Source organism: Leuresthes tenuis, unplaced genomic scaffold (assembly GCF_036924035.1).
Source record: "Leuresthes tenuis unplaced genomic scaffold, fLeuTen1.0.hap1 SCAF_20, whole genome shotgun sequence".
NCBI classification, from domain to species: Eukaryota; Metazoa; Chordata; class Actinopteri; order Atheriniformes; family Atherinopsidae; genus Leuresthes; species Leuresthes tenuis.
Genome location: NW_027325374.1, coordinates 1,154,732 through 1,170,979, shown reverse-complemented (window position 1 = coordinate 1,170,979; position 16,248 = coordinate 1,154,732). Strand labels below are relative to the sequence as shown.

The 16,248-nt window shown below is 43.9% G+C and overlaps 2 protein-coding genes across 2 annotated transcripts in view; one reads left to right on the top strand and one right to left on the bottom strand.

Moving 5' to 3' along the window:
- Nucleotides 1–26: 26 nt before the first annotated feature.
- LOC140278877 (hydroxycarboxylic acid receptor 2-like) lies at nucleotides 27–2,198 on the bottom strand. The gene is made up of 4 exons (XM_072373966.1): nucleotides 1,715–2,198; nucleotides 867–1,556; nucleotides 765–776; nucleotides 27–314 (listed from the first exon to the last, which is right to left on the bottom strand). Exons 1-4 carry the CDS (start codon nucleotides 2,111–2,113, stop codon nucleotides 27–29), a joined length of 1,389 nt encoding a protein of 462 aa, XP_072230067.1. The 5' UTR covers nucleotides 2,114–2,198.
- Nucleotides 2,199–12,528: 10,330 nt separating this feature from the next.
- The window catches only part of stxbp4 (syntaxin binding protein 4), a 48,951-nt gene continuing 45,231 nt past the window's right edge, over nucleotides 12,529–16,248 (top strand). The window contains exon 1 of the mRNA XM_072373935.1: nucleotides 12,529–12,875. Within this exon, the coding sequence (XP_072230036.1) occupies nucleotides 12,820–12,875 (56 nt within the window). The 5' untranslated portion in view covers nucleotides 12,529–12,819. The remainder of the gene's footprint in view (nucleotides 12,876–16,248) is intronic.

Below are 16,248 nucleotides of genomic sequence, written 5' to 3'. Positions count from 1 at the left end.
CATGAGAAGCTGGTTTTGGTTAAATTCTATTCCAGGGCCGACAGGGCTTCACGCTCAGCTGCTCCAGTGAACTCTGAAGAGGCTCTGAACGGAGATGCAAGCCTGAAGTTCCCAAAGCAGACGCCTTCCCCTGCAGGTCCATGAGCTCTGCAGACAGTCTGTGACGAAGGGCAGCCGTATATAACGGCATATCGCTCTCTCAGTCCAAGAAACTTCCCTTGAGGAGGAAGGAGTTGGAAACATTCTCCGTTCAGTCCTGAGAAACTGAAGAAGTGGATGAACGACATCGAGAGAGAAGTTAACGTCTTCAGGTCCTGTCAGTTGGACAGAGAGGTTCTGAATCCTTCAGATGGTGTTCTTTGCTTTGTTTTCAGCTCTCTGGAAACTACTGACCCTTCAGAAAATGTCCGACTCCCTGGATTCAGTGGATTTCAAGGTGCTGAGGATGTCCGTCCGTGCTTTAAGGGTGATAAAAGGTCCAAAAACAGCGTGTCATTTCCCATCGCACGCGCATCACAACTCACCAGATGTAGTTACCTATTTGTCCACGAGATGGTGCACGTTATCCATCCCCACAGGAAGGGAACCAAACAGCGCTGGAACGTGTCATCAAGGTTTGGTTCAAATGAAAAGAAGGAAGATGATGAGACATCAGAATGATTTCACTGGAGGGTCAACAGTCGGTCAGAGTGAAGTTTAAGCAATTTAGGAACTTTTGGAAGGTTTTATTAACCGTAAATACATAGAAATGTACATAATCCAACCTTAAAATAACTCTGTAGACACAAAGAAAACCAACGCTATCACATAAAGAATGAAAAGCAAAGTTCTCTGGGGCAGAAACGCACGGATTCACTTCACGGTGCCGTTCCCGAGGCCTCGCTGCTCCTCTCAGCCCGCATGGACTTCAGTTCCTGTTGGGAGGTGGACTGAGTTCCTGAAGAGGACGCGGTGCTCTCACCTTCTTCCTTTCTGCAGAGCAGGGCGGGGGGCATGGCCCCCAGCAGAGCCTTCCTGAACATGGAGCTGGAGAACACGTAGACGACGGGGTCCAGAGCCGAGTTGAGGAAGTTCAGACCTAAAGACACGATGGTGAGCTGCGTGAAGGTGTAGAAGGCGGCGCAGTCCCACGGGCGGTACGAACGGATGATCCACACCCCGATGGTCGTCACTGTGGTGGGCAGGAAGCAGACCATGAACACCCCCACGATGGCAGCGCACATGCGCATGGCCTTGCGCACCTTGTCGGGCTTGCCTATCTGCCGCTGCTTGAGGAAGCTGGAGATGCGGATGGAGCAGAAGAGCAGCATCGCCATCGGGAGAATGAACTCCACCACGGTCAGGATGCGGTGCATGGCAACCAGGACGATGATGGCACGGGACGCCTCCTTGTAAGAAGTGAAGAAGAAGCACTGGGTCCGGTCACCGCTCCCCTTGATGTGGTTGTAAGCCAGCATGGGGACCCGAGGACTGATCACCAACAGCCAGACGCACGCGGACACCACCGCCGCCCGCCGCCGGGTCATGCGGTTGAAGCGGTGGTGAGGGTGGACCACCTGGAAGAAGAGGGCAGGGATGAGACTTTCTGCTCAGCCTGAACACATCGAAGGTTTATGTCACACATTTAAGGTTGTTGCTCCTCCCTTTGGTTCAGAGCGCAGTAATTTAAAGGTTTGGCTCAGTTAAAACATCGCATCAGACGCTCCTTCCTCACCTTAAAGTAGCGATAAACGGCCACCACGGTCATGAGTGCGATGCTGGCGGTGCGGTTAGAGAACATGAGGAAGAGGTTGATCCGGCACATGCCATCTCCAAACACCCAGTGGCCCCTGAGCAAGGCATCGATCCTCAGCGGCAGACTCACTAAAGCCAGGAAGTCTGCGATGACCAGGTTGAAGAGGAACAGGTTGTTGGGGTTCCAGGCCTTCAGTTTGAAGCAGAAGATCCACAGAGCCACGATGTTTCCCAGCAGCCCCAGTATGACATCAATGGTGAGCACCGGGGGCAGGATCACGCCTTCCAGCTGGATGCCAACTGGTGGGCAGCCTCCCCCCCCTCCAGGAGCTGGAGTTGTGAGGTTTAAAACTGTCGTGAAGTTTGGCTCTGGGACCATTTTGTTAAATTATGATGATTTTATCCGTCCGAAGCAGAGCAAACACCTCAGGGACGAGTTTCTTCAGAGTGCTTCTGTCATAAATAGCTGTGAGTTTAGTGTGGGGGGGGGACCTGTGTGGCCAAACCAAGGAAGGTTTAGTAATTCAGGAAATCTGCACTTCCTCTTTTCCACCTTCTTCCTTTTTTTTTCCTGTTGCAAGAAATCTGTGTAAAGAATTAGAAATATTCCGCTTAGATGATAAAGTATTTTTACAATTAAGTTTCAATATTTCAACATTTAACCCACAAATTAGGTCAGTAAAAATAGTTTATATCAAGAATAAGATGATATTCAGTCAATGTTTTAAGAAATTTCAAGTTGGAAACAGTCACTTAATCAAAGATAATTCTGTCAAAAAAAGTCTAAACCATAAAAACTTCTAAAATATTTAACATAAAAACATTTCCAGCTTTTTCACAGCAGTAAAAACGGCTGTTTTTAAGAGTAAAAAGCAGCATCTTGAAGTGTTTGTGGGGAAATCACACAGCAGTGAAACGTGTTGTTTCCACACAAACTGCAGAGAATTAGATGAGATTAGATTAATCCAGAAGTCACATGGGAGGAGTTTCATTCATAAAGTGCTGCAGGCAGAAATGGAGGATGAATGACACTTTGTGGTATATTTATGGCTCTGGCAGGAGGATGTTTGACCTCACAGTGACTGATACACGGAGAAAAAAGAAAGGAAAGGAGAAACACCACAGAAGAAGAACAAAGACACATTCAACACCATCCGGAGTCGGTTTCCTGATGAAACCACATTTCCTGCTTGCTAAATCTGACTCTCTGACACCTCGGGGAGGTCTGCAGTCGACCTGTGGCCAGTACAAGTGTTGTGGAAGTGGTGAAAGTTACTTTGCAGGGCGGGGAAATTACGCAGGAAGTTTTGAAAATTAAGATCGCTGCTGACTCTGTTGTGTGATTAATCAGCAGGTTTTATGGGGATTTTTCCACGACTTGTCTTTGTTACGGTGATGAACTTTGGGTGAAGAGGTTAAGGTTAACCTGAATTAGTTAAATTAACCTGAATTAGTTAGGGTTAACCTGAATTAGTTAGGGTTAACCTGAATTAGTTAAGGTTAACCTGAATTAGTTGGGGTTAACCTGAATTAGTTAAGGTTAACCTGAATAAGTTAGGGTTAACCTGAATTAGTTGGGGTTAACCTGAATTAGTTAGGGTTAAACTGAATTAGTTAAGGTTAACCTGAATTAGTTAGGGTTAACCTGAATTAGTTAGGGTTAAACTGAATTAGTTAGGGTTAAACTGAATTAGTTAAGGTTAACCTGAATTAGTTAGGGTTAAACTGAATTAGTTAAGGTTAACCTGAATTAGTTGGGGTTAACCTGAATTAGTTAGGGTTAACCTGAATAAGTTAGGGTTAAACTGAATTAGTTAAGGTTAACCTGAATTAGTTAGGGTTAACCTGAATTAGTTAGGGTTAAACTGAATTAGTTAAGGTTAACCTGAATTAGTTAGGGTTAAACTGAATTAGTTAAGGTTAACCTGAATTAGTTAGGGTTAAACTGAATAAGTTAGGGTTAAACTGAATTAGTTAAGGTTAACCTGAATTAGTTAGGGTTAAACTGAATTAGTTAAGGTTAAACTGAATTAGTCAAGGTTAACCTGAATAAGTTAGGGTTAACCTGAATTAGTTAAGGTTAACCTGAATAAGTTTAACCTGAATTAGTTAGGGTTAACCTGAATTAGTTTAACCTGAATTAGTTGGGGTTAACCTGAATTAGTTAGGGTTAACCTGAATTAGTTAGGGTTAAACTGAATTAGTTAAGGTTAACCTGAATAAGTTAGGGTTAACCTGAATAAGTTAGGGTTAAACTGAATTAGTTAAGGTTAACCTGAATTAGTTAGGGTTAACCTGAATAAGTTAGGGTTAAACTGAATGAGTTAAGGTTAACCTGAATTAGTTGGTTAAACTGAATTAGTTAGGATTAAACTGAATTAGTTAGGGTTAAACTGAATTAGTTAAGGTTAACCTGAATTAGTTAAGGTTAACCTGAATAAGTTAGGGTTAAACTGAATTAGTTAAGGTTAACCTGAATAAGTTAGGGTTAAACTTAATTAGTTAAGGTTAACCTGAATTAGTTAGGGTTAACCTGAATAAGTTAGGGTTAACCTGAATTAGTTTAACCTGAATTAGTTGGGGTTAACCTGAATTAGGTTAACCTGAATTAGTTAGGGTTAACCTGAATAAGTTAGGGTTAAACTGAATTAGTTAGGGTTAACCTGAATAAGTTAGGGTTAACCTGAATTAGTTTAACCTGAATTAGTTGGGGTTAACCTGAATTAGTTTAACCTGAATTAGTTAGGGTTAACCCAAACCCTGTTGTGACTTTCTATGGACGTTGAATTGACCTATTATGCTATACTCCGTAGTTAAAGACAGATTCAGCTGGTTCGCGGTCCAATGATGGTTTATTGCAGAGTTACAACATGACCATGAGAAGCAGCCAGAGCTAAGTCTGAAGTTTCTTCTGAAAGTTTCCACCTTTCATACAGTTTTGGGGCCTGAGGCAGCTCCTCCCCGGCTCCTTTCATATGGCGTATTTTCCCCATCTTTCCACCATTATGTCTTATTTACTATATTTACCCGAGGATGGGCCCTTTGTCTTATCTTTTTTTAAAACCCTTTTATTCATATAATAGTCCCTCCTACTAGTGTGGACCTCATATCCTATCTTTGCACTTAGTGTGGACTTTATGGCCAGTGATTAGCTCGGTGATCATCATTTCGACTGTCTTTAGCGTGGAGGCCATACATTACAGTCTATAAAACAGATGGTGTTTGCTGTGTAAAGCCCTTCCTGGACCTGGCGACCTATTGTCACACATGCATTCACTAAGGATTGACTCAGAGCTACTTATTGGTGTTTACATTCAGGGGTTGTTAGATATCCTGATAGCTTGACACCACAACCCTAACTTTGAAGCCTCTGATTCACTTTGATCAAACCACAAACACCTTGTTTAATACACAGAATATTTGTGAGTTGCATCATTTTTTGCTGCTGAGCTCCCAGAAGGACAGGGCTGAGCTGCCCCCCCCACCTCCTCTTCTTCCAATCAGCAGGTTTCCAGAAGAAGTGTTTAAATGGGACTGAGGAAGGAGCGCTGTGCTGAAATCAGAAGGTATTCTGACCAAAGTCTGTCTCATACATCTCAGTCAGAGCTCAGGAAATGATGTCAGTTTGTTAAAAAGGACAAAACACATCAGGTATAAGATCCCAGAGACATTTATTAAGAAAACACAGCTGCTGCCGGCCAGTCCTCCTCCTCCTCTGGCCACGCTGCATCCGTAAAATAAGTAAAATCCGTAAAATCAGGTTGTTTCTGAGCCAGTCTGACACCAACAGACTGTGGTTATCTCTCATTATGCTCCTCCAGCAGGTCTCCTAGCAACCAGTCAACCGAAAAGGTCACATGACCCTCCTCTCCTCACTGACCTCCACTGAAACAGAACACCTCCCGCTCAGCATCCCGAACACCTTCATCAGATATTTCTGCCAGAGTTTGGCTTTAGTAACATATGGAGATCTGAGGAGTTCCTCTTCTTATTGTGTCTAATTCAGTGTTTTCACTTCACTAATATCACATATATCACATATGTGAACTGTTTGGAGACACGTCAGGAAGTGCTTTGTCACATTTAATGTGAGCACGCTATTGTTAGTCTTAAAAGTCTGACGTAACAGCGACTGCCGCCTCGTGGTCAGGTTGGAAACAGCAGCTGCGCATGTATCTGTTGGCCAGACTTCTGTCGGTGGCACCACAGTAAACTTTGCTCTTCACCAGTGATTTCCACCAGGAAGACGTTTCTTCCTGCTTTCTTTCCTCATTTATGTTCCTTTCCTCGTGTTTTCTTTGATCAGTTCACGCGCCGCTGTCTGTTCTTACAATAAATGATCCAAACTTCTTCATAAAACAGCAGCGACGGATTCCTCCTCCTCTGAGAGCCTCTTATGGCAGTAATATGGCGGTTCTCCTGCTGCACAAACACACGGAAAAGGTTCTTTCTGAGGTCGCTGCTCATTTAGCAGAAGGATTATTGAGGCTGCTTTAATAACGCACTCATTTTATCTCGATATTTGCTGTTGTTGAACACGTTAAAAAGGTTTCTGAGTGTCGCACTTTACATTTTTATCACATCAAAACAAGGAGTGGTGGTTAAAAGTGACTCAAATGCCGAAGATCAGCTCTCATCTTCTCCTCTTCCTCTTTTCCTCTAATCCCATTCTTCAGCATGACTCACACCCGCTGGGTGCGCGTGTCGGACAAAAAGAATGCGCGTGCTGAACCAAACTTTACATAAAAACAAAACCACAAACACATTTAAGCTCTTTGCACAGTTTCAGTTCTCATCTCGCAGCAGCGGAGCTCTTCTTCTTTAAAGTTTCATGCTGTGTAACGTGCTTGTGCTTATGCGGCGCGTGCATGTGCGTATATGTCACGGACGGGTATCAGGGTGGATTAACGGGAAAGGTAAGCGCGTCTCTCCCTGTGTAGGCGGATTTCCATCCCTCTTCTCTGCGCTCCGCCGCGCGCGGCCACACACCGACCCGCAGTGTCCTCTCACCCCGTCTCCTCCACCCGCCGCCGCCGCACGTGTGTTTTTGAGTGTCTGAGAGAGTGCGTGAGGACTTTGGAGGTCTCACACGCACCGGGGTGCGATGCCATTCCTCCCGCAGGACGCTGAGCGCTTCGATGGGCTGTCTCTGCTTTACTGGTGAGCCAATTCCCCGCTGCTGCTCCTCGCTTCCTCCCCCGCTCCCTCACTTCCTTCTCCCCTCCCTTGTCTCCTTTTAAAACAGAAACGGGGGTCCCGGGCTCCTCGGGACGTCCAGTGTTTCTTTGTCTCGTGCTCGCTCTTTCTTCATGTGGGTCACGGACCTCTAAGGTGGGATAGATTTACAGCCTGTTTAGCGACAGATGCCTCGGAGTTTAAGTCCACATGCCTGTGCGCGTTCTGGGTCACGCGTGTTCGAAACGTTTTAAAGGACACGGAGGTTTTTAATAAGCGCTGCCTGTACATTTAGCGACACGTATGCACACATATATACTGTCACAGACTGTCCGCTGTCTCTTCTGACTGCATCTACAGAACAGCTGGAGCTGCTGCTTATTCTCACAGAATTAAACCGCAGACAGGCTGCTGCTGTCAGAGGAAATTGTGATAAAAGAAAACAGCTGGAGAGTCAGGCAACCAAAAGGTTCTTACACGCAGGATGAGTTCTTTCAAATCTGACAAATGTTAATGAGCCACAAGTTGCTGCTTTTATTAAATCTCAGCTGCAGCTGCGGTTTTTTTTTAATCTTTTGATTTCTCCTGCAGTTATTTATTCTTCTTCTTAGATGTCAGGAAACAGTGACACTACAAAAAGGTCACAGTTTGAATTCAGATTAAACTGCTTTTAACACCACATTCATCCAGTACGTCTTAGTCTATAAAGCTACGTGCTTCACACACATTCATGCATCGGTAGGCAATGTGGGGTTCAGTGTCTCTGTGACCCCGGGAAGCCACCGACCTTCTGATACTCTTCCTCCTGAGTTCAGATTAAGAAAACTCAAACTAGAGACTTTCTTTATGAATCCTTGCAGTACCTTTCCTGATCAGCCTCATTCTTCACATGTTTCCAGTAAAACAGGAAGCAGCTTCAGAGATTCACTGAAACATGTTCAAACATGAACATAAACCCAGAATCTGAGGCAGAAACAGAGTTTTTTCTCAGTTCTCAGCAGCTTTAAAGTGAATCTCTGGTCTGAGCTCCTTTATTCTCCAACACAGCCTGAACCCTCTGAGACAAGCTTTCTGTCATTTCTTTAAGGAGTCTTCAGGAATAGTTCTCCAGGCTTCTTGAAGGACATCCCAAAGCTCTTCTTTGGATGTGGGCTGCCTTTTGTTCCGTTCTCTGTCAGATGATCCCACACTGCTTCAATAATGTTGAGGTCCGGGCTCTGGGGAGGATTCATCCCTCCATAAGACCTGTTGCCACTGATTTTCAGTCCACTTCTTGTGTCATTTGGCACAGCTCAGCCTTTTCTCCCTGTTTCCCTTCCTTAAGAACGGCTTCTTGACAGCCACCCTTCCATGGAGACCATTTCTGATGAGGCTTGGGCCAACAGTAGATGGATCAGCTGAAGGTCCAGATGCATCTCTCAGGTCCTGTCAGGTCTTTTCCTCTTTCTTAAGGACATCACTTTCAGATCCTGTTCATCTGCTGGAGATAGTTTTTTAGGCCTGACACTTCTTCTTTTGTCCTCCACTTGTCCAGTTTCCTCAAATGTTTTAAGGACACACTGCACACCATGCTGAGATATGCCAAGTTTTCAGCTAATAGCTCTTTGGGAATCACCTTGTTGCTGCAGAAATCCTATTTTCTGTCTGTCAAACTGTGTTTTCTTTGCTGTTTTTCATAGATGCAGCTAAAGAAATGGGAACAAATGATGTGTCTTTGTGACAGGCTGCTGGTAACAAAGTGCCTAAAGATCCAGTTTAAAATGGCTTCTTTGCTAAGTTGTCTGTTCTGTGTCGACACAACACTGGTTCATCCCTTGAGTTAGGAGCCTTTTTTCTGCCTGAATGGTTCAAAGGTCACTTGAATTATCTCTGTGAATAACACGTCATCTTTACATTAGATTGTAATTTGTGTGAATTTCTCTAGTTATGGGCATAATGAGGGCTGCTGTGTGGTTTGGTTGCTGGTACCGTTGCCTGGTTTGGATCCTGGATGGGATCTTTGTGTTCATGCAAGATCGTGTTGGCTGTGGGTCACCTGTGATGAACTGGTGACCCACCCAGGCTTAGATATGCTGTAGCCCCCCAGGTTAAGGAAAAAGGCCAAAACCAAACCACTGGAGCTATTTCAGGGCTTGTTTGGAACTTTTGCTGCAGTTCGTCTTTTATTTGACTTCATACAGATGTTTTGCTCTTAAACTCCTTTGTTGACTCACTGACTCCACAGCTGACTGCAGCTCTAATTTCATCTGATAAAACAAAATAATTGAAGCTTTCTGACTATAGTTTAGATTCCAAATCTACTTTGTTCAGGTCAGGGAAGGAAGACGGTTTCTATGGCCTTAAAAACGCGGGTTTTTCCTTCAGTTTGTGACCAAGTTAGTTGGGGTTAACCTGAATTAGTTAGGGTTAAACTGAATTAGTTAAGGTTAACCTGAATTAGTTAGGGTTAACCTGAATTAGTTAGGGTTAAACTGAATTAGTTAGGGTTAAACTGAATTAGTTAAGGTTAACCTGAATTAGTTAGGGTTAAACTGAATTAGTTAAGGTTAACCTGAATTAGTTGGGGTTAACCTGAATTAGTTAGGGTTAACCTGAATAAGTTAGGGTTAAACTGAATTAGTTAAGGTTAACCTGAATTAGTTAGGGTTAACCTGAATTAGTTAGGGTTAAACTGAATTAGTTAAGGTTAACCTGAATTAGTTAGGGTTAAACTGAATTAGTTAAGGTTAACCTGAATTAGTTAGGGTTAAACTGAATAAGTTAGGGTTAAACTGAATTAGTTAAGGTTAACCTGAATTAGTTAGGGTTAAACTGAATTAGTTAAGGTTAAACTGAATTAGTCAAGGTTAACCTGAATAAGTTAGGGTTAACCTGAATTAGTTAAGGTTAACCTGAATAAGTTTAACCTGAATTAGTTAGGGTTAACCTGAATTAGTTTAACCTGAATTAGTTGGGGTTAACCTGAATTAGTTAGGGTTAACCTGAATTAGTTAGGGTTAAACTGAATTAGTTAAGGTTAACCTGAATAAGTTAGGGTTAACCTGAATAAGTTAGGGTTAAACTGAATTAGTTAAGGTTAACCTGAATTAGTTAGGGTTAACCTGAATAAGTTAGGGTTAAACTGAATGAGTTAAGGTTAACCTGAATTAGTTGGTTAAACTGAATTAGTTAGGATTAAACTGAATTAGTTAGGGTTAAACTGAATTAGTTAAGGTTAACCTGAATTAGTTAAGGTTAACCTGAATAAGTTAGGGTTAAACTGAATTAGTTAAGGTTAACCTGAATAAGTTAGGGTTAAACTTAATTAGTTAAGGTTAACCTGAATTAGTTAGGGTTAACCTGAATAAGTTAGGGTTAACCTGAATTAGTTTAACCTGAATTAGTTGGGGTTAACCTGAATTAGGTTAACCTGAATTAGTTAGGGTTAACCTGAATAAGTTAGGGTTAAACTGAATTAGTTAGGGTTAACCTGAATAAGTTAGGGTTAACCTGAATTAGTTTAACCTGAATTAGTTGGGGTTAACCTGAATTAGTTTAACCTGAATTAGTTAGGGTTAACCCAAACCCTGTTGTGACTTTCTATGGACGTTGAATTGACCTATTATGCTATACTCCGTAGTTAAAGACAGATTCAGCTGGTTCGCGGTCCAATGATGGTTTATTGCAGAGTTACAACATGACCATGAGAAGCAGCCAGAGCTAAGTCTGAAGTTTCTTCTGAAAGTTTCCACCTTTCATACAGTTTTGGGGCCTGAGGCAGCTCCTCCCCGGCTCCTTTCATATGGCGTATTTTCCCCATCTTTCCACCATTATGTCTTATTTACTATATTTACCCGAGGATGGGCCCTTTGTCTTATCTTTTTTTAAAACCCTTTTATTCATATAATAGTCCCTCCTACTAGTGTGGACCTCATATCCTATCTTTGCACTTAGTGTGGACTTTATGGCCAGTGATTAGCTCGGTGATCATCATTTCGACTGTCTTTAGCGTGGAGGCCATACATTACAGTCTATAAAACAGATGGTGTTTGCTGTGTAAAGCCCTTCCTGGACCTGGCGACCTATTGTCACACATGCATTCACTAAGGATTGACTCAGAGCTACTTATTGGTGTTTACATTCAGGGGTTGTTAGATATCCTGATAGCTTGACACCACAACCCTAACTTTGAAGCCTCTGATTCACTTTGATCAAACCACAAACACCTTGTTTAATACACAGAATATTTGTGAGTTGCATCATTTTTTGCTGCTGAGCTCCCAGAAGGACAGGGCTGAGCTGCCCCCCCCACCTCCTCTTCTTCCAATCAGCAGGTTTCCAGAAGAAGTGTTTAAATGGGACTGAGGAAGGAGCGCTGTGCTGAAATCAGAAGGTATTCTGACCAAAGTCTGTCTCATACATCTCAGTCAGAGCTCAGGAAATGATGTCAGTTTGTTAAAAAGGACAAAACACATCAGGTATAAGATCCCAGAGACATTTATTAAGAAAACACAGCTGCTGCCGGCCAGTCCTCCTCCTCCTCTGGCCACGCTGCATCCGTAAAATAAGTAAAATCCGTAAAATCAGGTTGTTTCTGAGCCAGTCTGACACCAACAGACTGTGGTTATCTCTCATTATGCTCCTCCAGCAGGTCTCCTAGCAACCAGTCAACCGAAAAGGTCACATGACCCTCCTCTCCTCACTGACCTCCACTGAAACAGAACACCTCCCGCTCAGCATCCCGAACACCTTCATCAGATATTTCTGCCAGAGTTTGGCTTTAGTAACATATGGAGATCTGAGGAGTTCCTCTTCTTATTGTGTCTAATTCAGTGTTTTCACTTCACTAATATCACATATATCACATATGTGAACTGTTTGGAGACACGTCAGGAAGTGCTTTGTCACATTTAATGTGAGCACGCTATTGTTAGTCTTAAAAGTCTGACGTAACAGCGACTGCCGCCTCGTGGTCAGGTTGGAAACAGCAGCTGCGCATGTATCTGTTGGCCAGACTTCTGTCGGTGGCACCACAGTAAACTTTGCTCTTCACCAGTGATTTCCACCAGGAAGACGTTTCTTCCTGCTTTCTTTCCTCATTTATGTTCCTTTCCTCGTGTTTTCTTTGATCAGTTCACGCGCCGCTGTCTGTTCTTACAATAAATGATCCAAACTTCTTCATAAAACAGCAGCGACGGATTCCTCCTCCTCTGAGAGCCTCTTATGGCAGTAATATGGCGGTTCTCCTGCTGCACAAACACACGGAAAAGGTTCTTTCTGAGGTCGCTGCTCATTTAGCAGAAGGATTATTGAGGCTGCTTTAATAACGCACTCATTTTATCTCGATATTTGCTGTTGTTGAACACGTTAAAAAGGTTTCTGAGTGTCGCACTTTACATTTTTATCACATCAAAACAAGGAGTGGTGGTTAAAAGTGACTCAAATGCCGAAGATCAGCTCTCATCTTCTCCTCTTCCTCTTTTCCTCTAATCCCATTCTTCAGCATGACTCACACCCGCTGGGTGCGCGTGTCGGACAAAAAGAATGCGCGTGCTGAACCAAACTTTACATAAAAACAAAACCACAAACACATTTAAGCTCTTTGCACAGTTTCAGTTCTCATCTCGCAGCAGCGGAGCTCTTCTTCTTTAAAGTTTCATGCTGTGTAACGTGCTTGTGCTTATGCGGCGCGTGCATGTGCGTATATGTCACGGACGGGTATCAGGGTGGATTAACGGGAAAGGTAAGCGCGTCTCTCCCTGTGTAGGCGGATTTCCATCCCTCTTCTCTGCGCTCCGCCGCGCGCGGCCACACACCGACCCGCAGTGTCCTCTCACCCCGTCTCCTCCACCCGCCGCCGCCGCACGTGTGTTTTTGAGTGTCTGAGAGAGTGCGTGAGGACTTTGGAGGTCTCACACGCACCGGGGTGCGATGCCATTCCTCCCGCAGGACGCTGAGCGCTTCGATGGGCTGTCTCTGCTTTACTGGTGAGCCAATTCCCCGCTGCTGCTCCTCGCTTCCTCCCCCGCTCCCTCACTTCCTTCTCCCCTCCCTTGTCTCCTTTTAAAACAGAAACGGGGGTCCCGGGCTCCTCGGGACGTCCAGTGTTTCTTTGTCTCGTGCTCGCTCTTTCTTCATGTGGGTCACGGACCTCTAAGGTGGGATAGATTTACAGCCTGTTTAGCGACAGATGCCTCGGAGTTTAAGTCCACATGCCTGTGCGCGTTCTGGGTCACGCGTGTTCGAAACGTTTTAAAGGACACGGAGGTTTTTAATAAGCGCTGCCTGTACATTTAGCGACACGTATGCACACATATATACTGTCACAGACTGTCCGCTGTCTCTTCTGACTGCATCTACAGAACAGCTGGAGCTGCTGCTTATTCTCACAGAATTAAACCGCAGACAGGCTGCTGCTGTCAGAGGAAATTGTGATAAAAGAAAACAGCTGGAGAGTCAGGCAACCAAAAGGTTCTTACACGCAGGATGAGTTCTTTCAAATCTGACAAATGTTAATGAGCCACAAGTTGCTGCTTTTATTAAATCTCAGCTGCAGCTGCGGTTTTTTTTTAATCTTTTGATTTCTCCTGCAGTTATTTATTCTTCTTCTTAGATGTCAGGAAACAGTGACACTACAAAAAGGTCACAGTTTGAATTCAGATTAAACTGCTTTTAACACCACATTCATCCAGTACGTCTTAGTCTATAAAGCTACGTGCTTCACACACATTCATGCATCGGTAGGCAATGTGGGGTTCAGTGTCTCTGTGACCCCGGGAAGCCACCGACCTTCTGATACTCTTCCTCCTGAGTTCAGATTAAGAAAACTCAAACTAGAGACTTTCTTTATGAATCCTTGCAGTACCTTTCCTGATCAGCCTCATTCTTCACATGTTTCCAGTAAAACAGGAAGCAGCTTCAGAGATTCACTGAAACATGTTCAAACATGAACATAAACCCAGAATCTGAGGCAGAAACAGAGTTTTTTCTCAGTTCTCAGCAGCTTTAAAGTGAATCTCTGGTCTGAGCTCCTTTATTCTCCAACACAGCCTGAACCCTCTGAGACAAGCTTTCTGTCATTTCTTTAAGGAGTCTTCAGGAATAGTTCTCCAGGCTTCTTGAAGGACATCCCAAAGCTCTTCTTTGGATGTGGGCTGCCTTTTGTTCCGTTCTCTGTCAGATGATCCCACACTGCTTCAATAATGTTGAGGTCCGGGCTCTGGGGAGGATTCATCCCTCCATAAGACCTGTTGCCACTGATTTTCAGTCCACTTCTTGTGTCATTTGGCACAGCTCAGCCTTTTCTCCCTGTTTCCCTTCCTTAAGAACGGCTTCTTGACAGCCACCCTTCCATGGAGACCATTTCTGATGAGGCTTGGGCCAACAGTAGATGGATCAGCTGAAGGTCCAGATGCATCTCTCAGGTCCTGTCAGGTCTTTTCCTCTTTCTTAAGGACATCACTTTCAGATCCTGTTCATCTGCTGGAGATAGTTTTTTAGGCCTGACACTTCTTCTTTTGTCCTCCACTTGTCCAGTTTCCTCAAATGTTTTAAGGACACACTGCACACCATGCTGAGATATGCCAAGTTTTCAGCTAATAGCTCTTTGGGAATCACCTTGTTGCTGCAGAAATCCTATTTTCTGTCTGTCAAACTGTGTTTTCTTTGCTGTTTTTCATAGATGCAGCTAAAGAAATGGGAACAAATGATGTGTCTTTGTGACAGGCTGCTGGTAACAAAGTGCCTAAAGATCCAGTTTAAAATGGCTTCTTTGCTAAGTTGTCTGTTCTGTGTCGACACAACACTGGTTCATCCCTTGAGTTAGGAGCCTTTTTTCTGCCTGAATGGTTCAAAGGTCACTTGAATTATCTCTGTGAATAACACGTCATCTTTACATTAGATTGTAATTTGTGTGAATTTCTCTAGTTATGGGCATAATGAGGGCTGCTGTGTGGTTTGGTTGCTGGTACCGTTGCCTGGTTTGGATCCTGGATGGGATCTTTGTGTTCATGCAAGATCGTGTTGGCTGTGGGTCACCTGTGATGAACTGGTGACCCACCCAGGCTTAGATATGCTGTAGCCCCCCAGGTTAAGGAAAAAGGCCAAAACCAAACCACTGGAGCTATTTCAGGGCTTGTTTGGAACTTTTGCTGCAGTTCGTCTTTTATTTGACTTCATACAGATGTTTTGCTCTTAAACTCCTTTGTTGACTCACTGACTCCACAGCTGACTGCAGCTCTAATTTCATCTGATAAAACAAAATAATTGAAGCTTTCTGACTATAGTTTAGATTCCAAATCTACTTTGTTCAGGTCAGGGAAGGAAGACGGTTTCTATGGCCTTAAAAACGCGGGTTTTTCCTTCAGTTTGTGACCAAGTGTTCAGTCTCTTTCAGCTGAAAACGACACATATCCCTGATTTTCAGAACCCCAAATCCCTGCTGACTGGGCTGTAATTACAGACAGAGTTTGAAAGCAGGAAAATCACCTCAGAAACGGAGGTTGTCAGCTTTGAAGGTCTCATACAGACGGACTCTGGTTGATTTAATCCTGATGGATAATGACTGTCTGCTTCTGGATCAGTCTGCGCTGCAGGAGGCTTCTTTTTTTATTCCTCTCCTTTCTTGTTTTTGTTCAACACTCGAACATACGGGCAGCGGCAGAGACAGGAGGAGATTAAATATGCAAACACCAAACAATAATCCTCAGAGAGTGCAGCTCTCTCCTCTTCCTCACACAAAGACATGCAGCCTCTGCATTTTAATGCTGTAGTTTTTATTTTGGACTGAATTAAAGACATGAAGCTGGATGCTGAAGCTCATGACAGAAGGTTAAACCTGACAGGTCTGTGCCACCTTTTAATGATAATAATCAGTTTAAATGTTGTGAAATCCCCTTTAAGACAGTTTGCATCTGTCAACATGCAAAAAACAACTGTTAACAAGAGGAATTTGATCATTTAAACCTTTTACACCTGGAAGACTGGCACCTGTGGAGCTTCTTATATGGGAAGAAGTTGAAATAGCATCAGAATAGATGATTTAATTCAGTTCATCACACATTTCCTGCATTGAATCGAACCTCCCGGGTAAACTGCAGCTGTCCTGGACGTAGCTTCTTCTTCTGGGGTTGTGCAGTGTTGGGTCACCCTGGAGCGACTCTGCTGCGGTGCCATAGCTTCTTCTTCTGGGGTTGTACAGTGTAGGGTCACCCTGGAGCGACTCTGCCGCGGTGCCATAGCTTCTTCTTCTGGGGTTGTGCAGTGTTGGGTCACCCTGGAGCGACTCTGCTGCGGTGCCATAGCTTCTTCTTCTGGGGTTGTGCAGTGTCGGGTCACCCTGGAGCGACTCTGCTGCGGTGC

What these genes read in the sequence shown, in the direction of transcription:
- LOC140278877 (XM_072373966.1), bottom strand. Translation starts at nt 2,113, where the DNA reads ATGGTCCCAGAGCCAAACTTCACGACAGTTTTAAACCTCACAACTCCA. An exon ending in CCGTTTATCGCTACTTTAAG is followed by an intron (nt 1,557 to 1,714) that starts GTGAGGAAGGAG and finishes CTCTTCTTCCAG; the next exon opens with GTGGTCCACCCTCACCACCG.